The 16,977-nt window shown below is 43.0% G+C and overlaps 1 protein-coding gene across 1 annotated transcript in view; it reads right to left on the reverse strand.

Annotated features, from left to right (window-relative positions):
- The window catches only part of GPC6 (glypican 6), a 1,040,817-nt gene extending 1,029,783 nt beyond the window's left edge, over nucleotides 1-11,034 (reverse strand). The window contains exon 1 of the mRNA XM_004577405.3: nucleotides 10,274-11,034. Within this exon, the coding sequence (XP_004577462.2) occupies nucleotides 10,274-10,433 (160 nt within the window). The 5' untranslated portion in view covers nucleotides 10,434-11,034. The remainder of the gene's footprint in view (nucleotides 1-10,273) is intronic.
- Between the last annotated feature and the right edge of the window lie 5,943 nt (nucleotides 11,035-16,977).

The following is a 16,977-nucleotide window of genomic DNA, read 5'->3' on the forward strand; positions in this document are numbered from 1 at the left end:
CGTTTGTTCCCACTAGAAGCATGCTTTATTAGCAAAACAAACGGGGAAGGGGCTTATTGTGAGAGGAAACTGTAAGTGCCCTTGCCCACTTTCCCCTTGTGAAGCGGGAGAGTTTCTCTTCAGCTACTGAAGTTAGCTGAGCGCGTGGCAGCTGAGCTGGGCCCCTTTTGTTCCAGGCTCAGAGTACAGATTACTGATCCAATCACTCTTTCCTTGAGTCCCCCTAGTGGTCAAGGTGAACTTTGCAAAGAAATCTAGGGCAGTGTGCGGAGCGATTTGTAGCAGTAACATGTTGACTGGAGATTCTTACCCATGACCTAGCTGAAATTCGTAGCAACTGTTATCTAATAAAAACGTGTATTCAAAACCACACTGAATAGCAACAAAATGCAGCCCTTTGCCTAGGATGCCACCTGGCTAATAGTGTCAGCATCACCCTGGAACTTGTCAAAAATCAAAACTCTCTCTCTCTCTCACACGCGCACATCCCCCAGATCTATTAACACAGAAACTCTAACAGGTGGAGCCCAGCTGCTCCTGTTGGGAAAGTTCATGAAACACTCATTGTTCTGGATGGTTCTCAACTCTGGAAATACATCCGAATTTCATCAGGAAACTGGGAAAGGAAAGAAAAGAGGAGGAAAGGCAAGCCAGAAGGAATGGATGGAGGCCTGGGGTTAGTCCTTCCTAAACCAATAGGGGACTGTATCTAAAGATGCCCAAGTGTGGGCATAGTTTGAAAGATTTCACAGAATTCTTAACATACAACCTTGAACTTTCATGCCTCTTTCCATTCCACAAGAACTGATCGTTAAATTTTCAGAAACTGAGTGAGATGGGTGTTAAAATATTGGTAAAATTAAGTTAACCATGGAGGGAACATTTGTGCAAGAGAACTGACAAATGCTACAAACCAGGATGCCCTTCTCCACCTCCCTCCGCGTCAGCCAATAGTTACACATTCTGCTATTAATCACTAGCTAGGTTTGAGAAGCACTGGGCTAAGGCAACAATGCCAAGTATTTAAATCACACAGCTTGGGTCATTTCTATTTCTCCATTGCTACTCAGTTCCCGGGGATTCTGATTGGTCAAGGAGCATTCTGGGTAAACCTGTTACAGACCAAGTAGGCTGACCCTTTGCTTTGTCCTACTACTCTTTCATGTGGGAAGTGTTCTTGTGTAGTGGGCTAATGAGCTAATTAACACTCGTTAAGCGGAGCACTCAGGAATTGGGCCTGCGCTATAGCACTTGGTCTAATCAGACTCATTGGCACCTTAGTGACGCCCTAATGGCTGGGGGGAAAGAGTATAGTTAGGGGTAACAAAGAGGCTTGGGAAGCTTCTTCTCCCACCATCACTGGTCTCCCGGACCTTCGCCTGACCCCTGGACCTTCGCCTGACTGCCGGACCTTCGTCTGACCCCCGGACCTTCGTCTGACTCCCGGACCTTCGCCTGACCCCCAGACCTTCGCCTGACCCCCAGACCTTCACCTGACCCCCGACCTTCGCCTTGCCCATGATACCGGCTCTGCTGGCCACGACATTCTTGGATTGGGATGCAGGAATATCTGTGGTGTGACTACAAGGGTGGTTTGTCTCATCAGGGGGGAGACAGGTGTGAGCACCCTTTTGGTGCCACTGGGGATTGTCAGGATGCTCTGACTACATGAAAAGGACCTTGCAGACCGAGGACAGAAGAACAGAAAGGCAAGAGACAAACCCGGTTCCTCTCTTCCAGAACTTCCCTGTGCCCAGGTTTCTTGTCAAGGAAAATGACGGCTCTCCGTGATCTTGCAATCCAGTGGGGTCAGCCTGCTGCCAGAAGTATCTTTGCGGACATAGCTGATATCTGGTAACTTCACAGGAGACTTTTGACAGCCTATCTGCTGTATATTCTTATTGGAACCGCTAAGTAGCAAAAGTATTTAAAACTTTCTTTGCAGTTTTGCTTCTTCATTTTCAGATGCCCTCACCTGTCCCTCCTCAATCCTCCCCTTCTGGCCCTTAGCGTCTTCTGCGGAATCTTCTGTAAGTCTCCTCATTGACCTCCCTCACTCCCTTAGGTTTCTCACCATCTCCCCTCTGAGACAACCGAACTACAATGCTTGGCCAATGGACAACAGTGGTTTCACATGACTGCCAGTGACCCAGGGGATTACCTGATCTATGCCATTCAACACCCAGGATTTCTGAGGCTGTCCAAAAATCCAACCCCACCCACTGGTCAATATTATTCTTTTCAAGCTCTTACTGGCTCCCTTTTCGCATTCATTTTTAACTTCACCTTTTATGGCCCTTTGTCAAATGCTACACATTCTACAAGTCCCAGTGAAATGTTGTCTCCTCCTTACCTTAAAGCCAAGTTAATTATTTCCTTCTTTGATTCCCTTCATTAAAATCTATACTGATACTGGGCCATTAATTCACTGGCAAAGCACTGTTCAAGTCCTAGAGAATGAAGTAGTTATCCTTACTGCTAAAATTTTAAGATTTCTTTTTATGCTGTCATAGAACAAATAACCAGATTCAATTTCACAACCTCCCAGATTACATGTTCTTTAATTCTATAATTCCTAAGAATTCATCTGATCCTGTCAAACTCTTTTTTCTGCCATGGATATTGTTTAATTATCCTATATGAAAGGCACACAGACACACACAGACATAAGTCTCATGCACTTCTTCACTCCCCAAATATCATGTGAGTGACATGGATCCAACCTCTTGAGCTACCTGCTGCCTCCCAAGGTATGCATTAGCAGGAAGCTGACATTGGAAGCAGAGCTGAAGTCAGAGTACTTGAAAGCAGGAAACTGGAATCAGAAACCAGAGTGCTTGAATCCAAGCACTGTGACCGAGGAGGCAGGACTCTCCAGTGCAGACTCTCAGCCCTAGCACTCAGCCCTGCCCAGTGCGATTTCTAATAGTAATTTGTTGGTATTGAGTTTTGCTTCCATTAAAACTCACAGAGAGGGCCAACTATTTTGGTACAGCAGTTCAGGCCACTGCTTATAAAGCCAACGTCCTGCTGACCAGAGTGCCTGTTGGGTCCAAGGCGCTGTGCCAGATTCAGCTTGATGGTGCTCTACCCAGGAAGGCAGAAGATGACCCTAATAGTTGGACCTCTACTACACATCTGAGGGACAAATAGCTCCTGGCTCCCAGGCTCTGTCGCTGTAGACATTTGAAGGGTCAGCCAGTAGACCCAAAATGGTTTTGTCTCTCTCACTGTTGTTTCTTTCAAATGGATTAATAAGCCAATCTTACATACAAACACATCCACATAAATGAAACCAAAATATACATAGAAGTTGATTAAAAATTCTGGGATATTTTATTGATCTCTTCTCCCCATCCCAATTTTATTTTCTCTATTAATATCCCTCTATCGCATACACATATTCCAATTCATTGTCTGTCACATGCTACATGATAAATAATTTGATAAAGTATGTGCCACTAAAATCTAGTTATCCACTACGTATTTCTAGAACCCTTCCTTCTATTTCCCTAGGCACCATGCATCAGTGAAGCTAACATCCCTACCTCTTCCTGCGACCATTTGAACCCCTCACATCCATTCTCCACAACCAAAGTAACATTTCGAAACCATGTGCAACCCTAGTCATGTTGGTTTCTTCTTACCATTCTCAAAAGGCCAGAGTACTGAGTTCAAGTCAGCCTGGCTGACCAATAGAAAGACATGACCTCTAGGGGGCAGTGCTACAACAGCCACTCTGGAAAGCAATTGGGTGGCCTGGGGAGACACAGCCCTTTGCTATGGGGCCCTCCACAACTAATAGAAGAGCCATCACACAGAAGGGCAGGAGTTGGAGGAAATTTCCAGGGGGCATCTCAGAACTGCAAGTTCTGAGAAGAAATCGTGTATTTCAAGGTAAGGTCACTCGACAGGAAAGCCCTTCAAATCTTGAAATCTTGCACAGCCCCAGAGTTTGGTTCATAAGAACAGGGCCATTTTGCAGGGTATACAAGTCAGGTAGGTGCTTTGTGAAATAATCCCATGTGTGAAAACTGGAGTTTACTGCTGGGTAGTTTTTGTGCCTTAAAAAAATAAATAAATAGGCCTGCTATGAAAAAGTCCACAATGTGGGGTCAATACGAAGCAGCAGATACTGTTTCTTTGCACAAGTTATCCCCAGGCTCTATTTACCCATTTTTTCTCACACTCTTCCCCCATTTACAGGCCACTCCTCACTGTTGAGGCTCACACCTCCCACTTGCATGGTTACACACTTCTCGTGTCGTTACTCTTCCTTATGGACTCAGTGAAGATGCAATGCTCCTGCAAAATGCTGTGACAGTCCAGTCACCCTGAGTACCTAGCCTCAGGACTGGCTCCCCAAGTTTCTGCTTTCTGGATGAGATTAAACTTTCCCAGGCCTCTACAGCCAGCTTCAGGCACAGTGATGGACACATGGTAGATATTTCAAGTCATATTTCTTACAGAAAGATAAGAAAAAGCTCTTCACATATTCAATAACCAGGATGATATGTAAAGGTGGGATTGAATTTATTTTGTTATTAACTAGTTCATTAGTTTAAAAATTATGTATCACCCAAAGGCCATTCAAACTTTAGATAGTTTCTTCTAGGATGACTGGAATTTACCATCTGAAATTATTTATTTTAGAAAATCAGCAATACTTTCAGATTTATCATTTAAGCAATGAAATTTTTTTACTGCAGAAAGTGATGAAACTACTTAAAATCAAAGTTTGTACCAGGTAAAGAATTTAAAAATTTGGCCAGAAAGGTATATACACACTAACTTGAAAGGAATATGAGATAGCTGTTTATGCTGGCAAGACAATTCTAACATGTCTTGCTATAAAGTCTTTTGAGAGCTGTGATTTAAAGGGGGAAAAGGCCATATCATAATGTTGCTTGGTTTGGGTATAAGTTTAGACTATGTGGTTAAAATCATTCTATCAACAATTATCATACTATAACTTTCACCTAACGTGATGATTTCTATACAAATCTAGTAACTGAACATAGGTGATTCTGGGTTAAAACTCCTAAATACTTTGTATTTTACAAGTGTTCATAAATTTCACCCATCATTTTAAAAGAACATTATTCACTTTATTACATGAATTATGGCATAATCTTTATACCACAATATTTTAAAGAATATAATGGTGTAGATTTTAAATCAAGCTTGATATTGGCCCACATTTCTATTCACTAGCTCCTAAGACGCAAGGTAGTAAAAAAGTATTTTATGTAAAAAAATATATCAGTCAACTCACATGAACTCTGATTCTCCATGATGACATATTATCCTCTAATTAAATCAGCTAAGATAACTGTTTGCAGGAATCACTCCGAAATTAATTCCCAAATGAAGAGTTTAACAAGTGGCACTCTGAATAGCCCAGGTTTTAAATTGCTTTGATACCTGGAATTAATGATTCTTTCAGAAATTTATGACTTGCTGAATCATTTAAAAGAAAAATTTGAAGTTTAGCTAATTCATTTACATCATGCTCTTCTTTGGAAGGCTTTTGAAGGTATGGGCTAACAGAGGGCAATGAAATTATAAATCTTTGAATCAGAGAGACAAGTTTAAATGGAACAATTTATCCCAATCTAGGAAGCTTAATAAGTCTGTGAAAGCATTAGAGTTACCAAGCAGATTTTTCCCCCATTTTTGTTAATGTGATATTTATGAGCAAATTGAAAAAGGTAGGTATTAATGACAAATGTATTCAATTGCTTGGTTGGATGAGGGACTTGGGTGGAGGGGCTATTTCTAAAAAGAGGCAAGGCCAAGGAAAGTTAAGCATCATATATTTTGAACCTCAAAGCCAATAAAGAAGGAATAAAAATGACTAGTGCTTTAGAATACAAAATAATATACTTTTACTATGGATCGAGATAAATATTTGATCATTAGGGAACAGTTTTTTTCTTTAATGCTACACTATAAGTGAACGCTAAAATATCCAAAACAGAAAACAGGCAAATACTGCAAATGATGTTGTCATTTTTGTCCTAATCTGTGAGGGCTAACTCCTCCCTCACACTCCTCTCCTCCATGAATAAATTCTTATGAAGCAGCTTTGTTGAGCTAAACCAATAATCCATAGGCCTAAGACAGTGAGGTGAGGGAAAACAAAACATGGACTTCAGTTACCACGTCTCATACAACTGACCATTGGTACGATACAATGGTCAGGAAAATACAAACATACATGGTCAATTTAGAGAATATAAAATACAAATTTCAATCAGGTTTTGAGGAGTGATAGACGCTTTAAATAGAGGAGGAGTCAGCATGTACCTCTGTGAAAGGATAGACACATGCACGCGGTGGTCAGTAAGCCCAAGCAGTACACACAGGAGATGAAGAATTGATTAGCATGTATTTATCTGACAAATGCTGAATTCTTACCTCTGTAAGGCAGTGGGTAGGTTAGGCCTATGGATTCTGGAGAGAGTGTACTTAGGTTTGACATTTAGCCTCTGCACCAGCTGAGACACTACTGAGCAACTCAAATTAAATTTGTCATTCAGTATTTTCATTCACATGAGGGAGGATGTTAATGTCCACTAAATTACTGGAAGGATTCAATAAGGCACTGATTAAAAGGTAACATGTAGAGTTACATGATAGCCACATATTATCATATATGTTCAAGATACTAAAGTTCTGTTAGATAAGCAATGAAAATGGCAGTAGTGCTGGTTGAGTAATCATTGATTAGAACATATTATGATTAGCAAATCCAATAAGGATCAATGCCTAGAACACTGGCAGAATCAGCCCACGACAACACCATCCCAAAGCGCATTTAGCCTAACAGTTACGTGCAAGGGCCATACTGCTGGAACATCAGCTCCTATCTATGCAAACACTGGCAGAAACAACGCAAACCCAAGTAACTAGGTTCCTGTCACCTTACTAGAGGCCAGGACTGTGACCCCAGGTCACAGCTGTGACCTGGTCCAACCTTACCCTTTGTAGGTATTTGGGAAGTTAACTAGCATAAAGGGGACTATCTTGGTTACTCTCATATCCCCTTTCCTGGTCTCACGTGCAAAAGCAATTTTTTCTCTCTAACCTTTTAACTATAGCTTTTTAAAAATAAAACAACAGTCTCTGAACTTCCCAGACTTTCAAGGTACTATCTCCAATCATAAAGTTCCTCTAAAAGTCTCAGACCACTAAAATGAGTAGGACTAAAACATGAGGTCATACAGTATTACTAACACTTGAGGAAGAACTGGAATGTTCCACGCTGACCTTTGGTCTAAATAATGGATGATGTACTGTTTCAAATTTTCCCAGAATGAGAGGAAATGGGCAAGCATATTGCAAAATCTATGGGCTTCATACGTGGAATTATTTCTCTACCACAAGAATCACTAAGCATTAGAATGGACTGCAGAGACGTCTCAAGAGTCTACCACTTCGGAGGTCTTTCAAACAAAGACAGATAGCATCCATCTGATCTGCCGGCAATGGTTTAAAACCAGGGCTGAGTGAGGATTGATGGTGCAAGCTCCCCCTAGAAGGTCTCCTCTCCTGCAAGCATCCTGGCAGCATCACGTTATATATCACCTATCACAGTCTCCCATCTGCTGGGGAAGAACTCTCCTTTATCTAAGAAGAGGCCAATGCTATTCTCCCATTGTGAGTCCTCAGTAAAAGTTTAATGAAGTCCTGATGAAACATAACGTCCTTATTCCTTCTGTTATTTTACTAAGCTAGCGACCTACAAATATCTCTCAGCTAGAAAAAGTTCTCACAGCTCTGAACAGCATTTCCTCTGAAGTTCATGTTCCCTTGGCAGGCTAACGGCACATGCCATTTCTCAAGCAAGTCATTAGATGTCTAAACAAAGCAAAGGATGAAAGAGTTGAAAGAGAGGATAACTACCATAGAAAGTCTTCCCTACACTATGTAATTAAATGTAAATTGTATGGAGGATGAGGGAGGAGAGAAAGTGCGTGTTCCTTTAATAACAGGCTATGTTTCCCAAGTGATTACTTTAACAGCAAATCCAATTTATCATAGCAGCAAGTCTACTTTGAAAAAAAAAAAAGAAGAAAAAAACTCCTTAAGAGCGGAATTATCTCTGCATTCATTATTTTCATGTCCAGTGTGCCTCAAAGAACACCAGAGCAGCAAAGACAGCAGGTCCTTCCTTCCCGGGACGTAGGTGACTTTAACCGTGGTGGCTCACACGTTTTCGAAGTGCATAGGTAATCAGAACTTTGATTGTAAACGGCTAGGAGTGCGGGATGGGGAAGCCACCTCTGAAATCCCTCCTGTGGTTAACAATCCACTGAAGCATTTCTATTAACTCCTGGGAATTTTCTCAGCAGAGTAAATGGGGGGCTAGGGAAACCATTTCCAGGGAATGCCTTCACTCTGATTTGAAGGGGATTTGCAAAAGATGAACTCCATTCTCCCACAAAGAGGACTCAACCTGTTTTTGAAATGCTGAACTTTCTTCTTCTTCAAGGTATATCTAAAATCATGTTAGGAAACGTCTGCATTTCGAGATACCAGGTAGAAAAGCCCCGAGTGAAGGCGAAAAAGTTCCTGTGAAAGCCGAGTCACACGGCAAACGTTTTAAAAGTTCAATTCCTGAGATTTGGGAAAAGAAAAAAAAAAGGTGATCCTTATCAATTAATTAAAAAGAATGAAATAACAGTAGAGAGCGGGCAGAGGGAGTGAGGAACTGAAGGCGCAGTTGGGGCCGTGGTTCTCCATCCATTGATTAACAAATTAAGGAGCTCCACACTGGGGAGACCAAGTGACAGGGAGAGGAAAGTCGGCTTGTAATTCACCACAGGCTCTGCCTCTCCTTCACAGGGCACGCCTGGGTCTGAATGGAAAGGGCTCTGCATGGTGTGCTTTGCTGCCGGCTTAGCGCTGTACACGCTCTTAGGGGCACTATCCGAATTCACACTAATACATTCATTTCGGAGTATGCAAAAACCCTCATTTCTAGAACCTGAAGATTCACCACGGTAAAAAAGGAGCGATTCCTCAAGGTATCAGAACTGCGCTGGTTTCAGAGATTCCCACAAAATGCTTTCCGTACCAGGGACCAGAGCCTGGGCACAAGGCAGAGCGAGGCTGATGGAAATTGAGCTCATTGCCCAGTGGACCCGAAGCCAAGAAGACTTCATCCGCCCTGTTTGAGCAGCCCGCGCACACGCAGCATCTCCTCGTCTCCTCGGCCTCTCACAGTTCTGTTCTCTTGCAGCCAAAGGATTATCTCTGCCCAACACGTTTCATTCACAGAGCTCCACAGCAGCTCAGATTTTCGGTTGGAGCTAAGAACCGGAAAACACGCACGCAGGCTGCTTGTACAAGTTGGAAACCCAGCGCAGCACACACTGACGTGAGAAAGAGGCTGGGGCACAGGGGATGGCCACTCCAGCAATCAGCGGAGGAATGCCTGTGGCCCTGCAAGCCAGAGACCCCTGAAGGAACCAGGGCGGCGGAGATGTCCTCTGAAGTTGGCTTAGCTTCCGGAGCCTGCCGGCCAGCGAGGCCGCTCTGCAGACTTGCGCGGGCAGCTGAGGCTGTCTCCAGCAGCACCAGTGACCAACCGCCACAGGGAAGCACTGCCCCCAGTCTGCAACAAGCGGCTTGTAAACCATCCGCCTTCACCTTCCCTCCACCCCCACACAAAGTAAAGCAACCCTAAGATACCCACACCCAGGGGCAGGGTCCCTGGAGCGGTTTCTCGTACTCAGCTCGCCCCCCAAAGTCCCAGCACGGTGCACTCCACCTCGGCGAAGGACACCGGAGTGGAGACGGGGCTGGGGGAAGCCTTGTGCTTCTCTCCGCCACCCCCGCCGGCGCGAGGGCGGGAGCGGGCAAGGCGCCGCTCAGACTGTGACACTGTGTAAACTGGGGTCGCAGTTCTTCCAAGTTTGCCGGGGCCAGAGGGTGGGTGCCCTGCTAGGGACTTGCATTCACCCCGCAGCCACCGTGGGCTCCCTGGCCTGGAATAACACACACGAGAAGCCGAACAGCGCGAGAGCACGGGGCGGAGGGAGGGACCAAGGGTGCTCCCGCGTGTGCACACAATGAAGCGGCTTAGAGGCACACCTTCCTGCCGCTGGAGAAGCCTCAAGAGCATCCACTGCCTAGCGGGGAGACGTGGTGTCCCCAGAGAGCCCTAGCAGAAAGTGAGCGCCAACTCAGCAACAGGGGGGAAGGGGGAGGGCCCTGGAGGGACTTGTGGCTGCCCGGAGCTGCAGCCCGCTCCAGCCACACTTACCTGAGATCTCCTGGTAGGGGATGTCCGCCAAGCTGAATCCCTTGGCACCGTACGCCTGGCGGACCTCGCCGCAGCTCCGAGCCTTCACGTCCGCCCCGGCAGTGAGGGACAGCAGCAACCCGGAGAGAGGAAGGATCACAGCCCCGATGCAAGAAGGCATGGTGCAACATGCAAATCCAGCTCCGTCAACCCCGGGGCCCGTGCGCTCTTCACCTTGCCCCTGGAACCGAAAGTCCGCCAGAGTCAGCAGCACGCTGCTCTCCGCTGCCCGGCGTCACCCCCTTCCGCCAGCCGAGGGGACGAGCAGCGCAGCCCTCTGGACTGCGCTCAGCAAACTTTTATAAGCCAGATGGAGAATGGCAAGCCAACCAGGACCGGCTGAGGAAGCAGCCGCCTTGCTTCGCTAGCCCCCCAAACCAGAATCAGTGTAATAAAACACGAGGAGAGAGGGAAGGGGAAATAAAAAAAATAATAAAACCAAAAACAACCACAGGGGTTCAGAGCTGAGATCCGAGTTCCAAGCCGCAGAATCAGGGAGTGCTGGGAGCAGGGCTGGCTGGAGTGTGCACTGAAGGTGGTTGGCCCTCCAGGAGGAGGCGCATAGGCAGGCGCGCCTGTGTTGGTTTGTGTTGGTGTGAGCGCGGGGGGCTCGGCAGGGTTGTGCGTGGAGGTATGTGTTGGGGATCCAAGGGAAACCTCTGCCTTGCGCAGACTGAGGGAGCCTGTGAGAGTCCTTCTGAAATAGAAAGAGAGAAATCCTGAAGACAGACAGGGGAGGCGAAAGGAAGGAGAAAGGAGGGGAGAGAGAGAGAGAAACGTGCTACACATTGCACAGCCGAAATTCAGAGGCTGAGTCGGAGGCAAAACCTGGACTGGATTTTCTTTCTACCCTGGGGAGGGGGAGTGCGCGGGTTGGAGGAAAAGTTCGAGTTTTCTGATTCACTGTTCAGTCTTCATCCTAGACCCCTAATGCCACCTTTAGTGCTAAAGTCTGCAATCTAGAAAGACAAAGTATTCTCGAATCATTAAAGTAGGTTGTTACTCTCCATTTTTGTGACGCTTAAGGACAGTGAAATTCCAATTACTGCTCTGACCTTCTGCTACACAGAGCCAAAGTAGAAATCCAGAGAGACCCGCGGCCTTGGACAGCAGGCACAACCATCACTCCAATTAGTCATATAATTTTCGCTTGGCTTGATCTGTTTCTCAGTTCTACTAGTGGCTGCATACAATGGAAACACATAGGTGGGTATCCTCTCAATTCCACAATCCTCCCTTCCTCCTCTCCGCTCACCTTTCTCCCTGGAATACTCCAAACTTGTGGCTTCTATATCCTGGTGCTTTGGGTGTGAAAGAACAGCAAGGGAAAGGATGGACACAGTAGCAATGAGACTCAACAACTTCTTCCAAATTAAAAATTAAAGCAAGGAAATTTTTTTCTTCCGGTCTTGTTTATACTAAAGTTCTTTGCCAGCGGGTAAAAGTGAGATTTTTCGTTTGGCTGATTTCCGTTGACTTGCTGATGCTAATGGGCACACTGAAATACCTGTAAAGGGCAGCAGAATGTGTGTTGAAACCTGAAATTATTAAAGCAGCGTATTTGAAACCAGGTCAAATTTAATACTAATATTGCTCACTGACTGGTGTGCCAGTGGATTAAAGGTAACACGGTATTCGGAAATTACTGTGGGATCACGCAGAATTTTGTGGACCCATCCCACCTGTTAACCTACACGTGAAGTTGCTTTCCTGGTCATCACAGGCCGCTTCGCCATCATGGCAACACATTAGGAATCCGTTCTTCCGCTTTAATCATTCATCCCCTTCTGCACTCCAGAAACTTCCAAGTTTAGCATCCTTCCTCAGTGAAGCTCCAAAAATGCTGTCTTGTTTAGATTTTTTCTCTTCCAGTGTCATCATTCAAAGCAAAATTGGAGATGCAACCATTTCTTTCTATAAATAAAATTCTCATTTTTTCCCCTCACAGTTTTAGCATGACATTTGGCTTCACGATGTTTCTTCTCATTGGAGATCTTACTTGAAATGTTGATTCCTCACAGCCATGATTGAGATAACATACACTCTTGCATCTTTTAAAGGCAAGGTCAGTCATGTCAGGAATGGCTGTGGTTAACCTGGCTGATTGCAATAGCAAGACCTTCAAATGATTCCTACAAGGTGTAATGGTGTAGTGACTGAGGTCCTCGCCTTGAACACGCTTGGATCCCATATGGCTGCTGGTTCTAATCCCAGCTGCTCCACTTCCCATCCAGCTCCCTGCTTGTGGCCTGGGAAAGCAGTAGAGGACGGCCCAAAGCTTTGGGACCCTGCACCCATGTGGGAGACCCCAAAAAGGCTCCTGGCTTTGGATTGGCTCAGCTTCAGCCATTGCAGGGCTTGGGGAGTGAAACAACAGACAGAAGATCTTCCTCTCTGTCTCTCTTCCTCTCTGTATATCTGCTTTTCCAATAAAAATAAATAATTCTAAAAAACAAAAACACCCTGATTCCTACAATACTTTCTATCAAAGTGCGAGGTAGGCACACTCCAGAGGAAAGAAGCAAGCACCCACATAATCTATTACCCCAGCCAGAACACATTGCAACTCACCATCACCTGGCGGCAGAGCAGATGATTCATTAAAGAGGATATTTGGAGGTAGGGAGAGCAGCATTAGATGCATAATTACTAGAAAGGTGACTAAAACTTACATATTTAATGTGCATTCAATACAGTTACAGAGTACCAGAGTATCACACAGAGTCCCTACAGTTATAATATGACCTCAGGATTTGTGGCAAGGGCAGCCTATGTAATTAATCATTAATCTAATGAAATATAAGCAATTTGCTTAAGCTCATCCAGAGATTAAAATGGTTTAGGGTAGGTTTGTGAACTTTAGTATGACCAAACAATTAGGTAACCTGCTTTATTCTGGCTCTGTCCACTTCTTGGGCAGCACAGCCACATTTGAAGTGGTGGAGGAGACAAAGTCCAGGCAAGGCTGAGAGCAGGAGTCTAGACAATGCATTGGAACAAGTGTGGACTGTCACAGAAGTTTCTGGATAAGGCCTCACTATAATGAAGAATCCTCATGTAGCAATTGGTTTTAGAAGGAATGTCACATAAAGGCCTTGAGTTGCAGCTATACTGTTTATATTTGATTGTGTAGAATTTGGAATATTGAAAAGCATCCCACAAGAATCTCACAAATGGAAGCAAGAAGGGGGTAAGCAGGAGATAAATAAAATACTGAAGCTGCCATTGTCAAGACTCAGAACAGCATGGTGAGGGTGGGGAGATATATTTGAAAGAAAGGAGTAGCATGATTTAGGGCTTGACGCAACTCACAAGTTACTAGATTGTGACTATGTCTCATTGGGGGGATACGTGTAGTCAGACAAAAAGATTCTTGCTTATAGAAGCAGCACTTTCACATCTCTGCTGTTTTTGTGTGTTTTTCCTCAGCAACCCATTTGGGGCAAGAGATGCATGGAGCTTCCGGGATTTTGACTTGTAGAGAAAAAGGCTAAATTCTTTCGGAGCAGCCGTAGTTGGCATGCAAGTGAAGACGGCCCTGTCAGTCACGTGCTCATCTTGTCTTCTTTGCTCCCACGAGGCTGACCATATTTGGAGGCCAATGTTCTGACTACTACAGGACAAATAGCAATTGGGCTAAGTCAATTTAGTCCATTATTTTTCCTTTTCATTAAATGTTGTCAGAGAGGGTGCAAGGCCCATTTATAGTCTATGTAATTAAAAAAGTAGATTTCTGGAAAAAAAAAGTTTTTCCTTTTGATCAAAGGAAAAGAGGGTATTGCATCTTTCCTCATAGAGAAAGATGACCATCTTATGATTAGGAAAGAAGACATTGTTAACAAATAGAGAGACAAAGCAGAAACATTGAAAGAACTTATATCCTTTATATCCCATAGTGGTCATCAACCAACCGTTCAATTTCTTAATAGTCAATGAATATCCTATAGTTTATGCCACGGTCATTTCTTTCTGCAGTTTCAGAAATGAAGAAAATATAAATGTATGTAAATTATCACAAAAACAATTCACATGTAAGCAATAGAGATTAGTAGCAAAATACACAAGAGAACACAAATTAAAGTTATGAAATCCAAGTTAGACAAATTTCAAACATGAGCAAATGTAGTGAATATCAAAGAAAAGAAATATTGAGAAAATGATACTCATCTGGTGACTGGGTAGGTGTTGGACAACATACAATAGTATGTGACATGGGCTAAAATGTGGAAACAGCAGGTCTGCCTGGAGTGTGGTAACTGAATATCGACTTCTGGGAGAATGAGAGACTGAATTGGTGGTGCAGCAAGATAATTCTCCACTTTGTGCTGTAGGCATGTCATATGAGGATCAGTTCATGTTCCAGCTGTTCTACTTTCATTCCTGTTCTCTATTTATGCCTGGGAAAGCAGCAGAGAATGGGTCAAAGTCATGGGGCCTTGCACCCCCTCGGAGACCGAGAAGAACCTCCTGGCTTCCAGCTTCAGATCGGCTCAGCTCTGGCTGTTGCAGCCATTGGGGGTGAGAACCAGCAGATGGAAGACTTACTCTCTACCTTTGCTTCTTTTTCTGTAAAATTTGCCTTTCAAATAAAAACAAACCTTTAAAAGAATTTTTTGAATCAATTTTTATTAGTCTTAAAAACTTTTGATTAAAGAAATTATAGATTCACTATTCATGTATTCAGTTGCACTGATTTATGAATGAGAAAGTGAATGATTCAAGGTTTTGCTTTGTATTTTTTTTTCTCTGTATCAAAGCAGAACAAATAAGTTCAAATAAAATCTTAGGAAAACAAGAGAATGGACTTCAAGTGTCTATTCCACATCTCAGCTTGGCACAAATCAAAATTGCTTAGTTAACCTGCCTCTTGAAAAACAGGGCCTGTAATGAAAGAGCTGTCAGAAATTTAACAGCGGTAGCTCTGCCCGGTGCTTGGATAATGGGAAGGTTGCTGAGTTACAGAAAAAGAAAAGGTAAACTTAGGTGAGCAAGGACCAGAAATGATGAAAATAACGTTTTCCTTTCACTGCTTAGATTCAGCCAAATCCTAATAGCTCATTCAAATTTTATTGAACCATAAGAGTACACCTAGTACTAGCATGAACCAATTAAAATCATATCTTGATGGCAGCTGACAGCCAGCTGGGTTGCTTACGTTGTCTTGGGAAAACCAAACACCAAGAGACAACAGGTTCCTCTTGTCTGCAATCTTCTTCCGAGACTTTAAGCCAAGGTTATTTGGCATCAGAGAAACGATTCATGGCATCTGCCTCCATCAGTATTTGGCTAAGAGTTAAGGGAGGATTTGCGAAAAGAAATCAAAGTGTTCTAATTTGTTGTATTTCTTGCATGTAAGAATACTGTACAAGCATTGCACATATTCCCAAACATATTCAGACCTTGAAATACTGCTAGCAGTCCTTATAAACAAAGTATGTTTAGGCATTATGATGATGTAAATGTCATTTTTAATTTTTAATATTTATGAATGATTCAAAAGTTTACTGAAGAATAATTTTAAGTGGTTTTTAGGCTATAAATATATCTTTGGTAATTAGGTGCACTTAAATATTAAGTTATGAAATATTTACTTTCAAGAATTGGGGCTAAAACTACTATACGCCTTGTAACTATCTTAGCAAATGTATTACTTGTTCATTATCATTTTATACCATTGTTAGGAAAATACATTGCCTATAAGGAAGAGTTTTGTTTTTGAGAGCTCACAGTATTAATAGATGTCTTGCACAATTTCATCAGTTAGCGCTCACATGCTTTTGAAGTGTTTCCAAATCAGATATATAAACATAAGAGTGGCATGAATGAAAATCTTTGCTGATGAATAAACTTGCTTTTTGTAGTTCATAGAAGCAGCTCATTTAACCTTGCCTTACTTGTTATAAATTCAGATATTGTTATGAGAGCTGATCCTGTAGCTAAAGAGTAAGTTTGAAATACTTTGGTTACTGGAACCACTCATTTTAGTATATATTGCTCTGTTTCTTTGGCATTTGTGGAAGATGAATGGAGCTTTGCATAATTTTCAGGTCGTCTGGCACCATCACCAATGACTTTCCTTAGAGCAAGCCATTGACAACACAGGCGTCTGAGGTAGGAAATAGCTCTTCACATGTTCTAACATCAATGGAAGCTACCCCTTCTTGAAAGCATTTCTTATACTTAACATACCCTGGGTTAATAATATGTAATCAATTATTTAAACATCAAATAGTGTAACAGAGTTGGATTAGGGGAACACTAATATTGAAGCCCCCAAATACTGTAGTCACCAGCTCTTTTTCTCCATATGGTCCTGAGATTTTAAAACCATTTCCAGTGGAACTTCAGCTCAGACTATCCCTGCCCTGAAGGAGTAATAAAAAGTTTTCTCATTAAGCTATCTTTTAACCTAATGTCTCTACAGAAAATGAGAATGAAAACAAACCCCAAAATGTTCCTTGGGTAAATAAATTACAAAAGCATTTGAACTGATGAGAACCAGAAGAAAATGTGATTAATGTGATTAAACTTGTGATGAATGATCAATTTTATATGAAATCACTGCTAATAATGAGAAGTAATCCAACTGGTTGAAAATTCAGTAATCAACATATTCAAAGCTTTTAATTTGAAAAAAATTTAATAATTCCAATGTATAACTATTA

This window comes from Ochotona princeps, chromosome 12 (genome assembly GCF_030435755.1).
Source record: "Ochotona princeps isolate mOchPri1 chromosome 12, mOchPri1.hap1, whole genome shotgun sequence".
Classification (NCBI taxonomy): Eukaryota; Metazoa; Chordata; class Mammalia; order Lagomorpha; family Ochotonidae; genus Ochotona; species Ochotona princeps.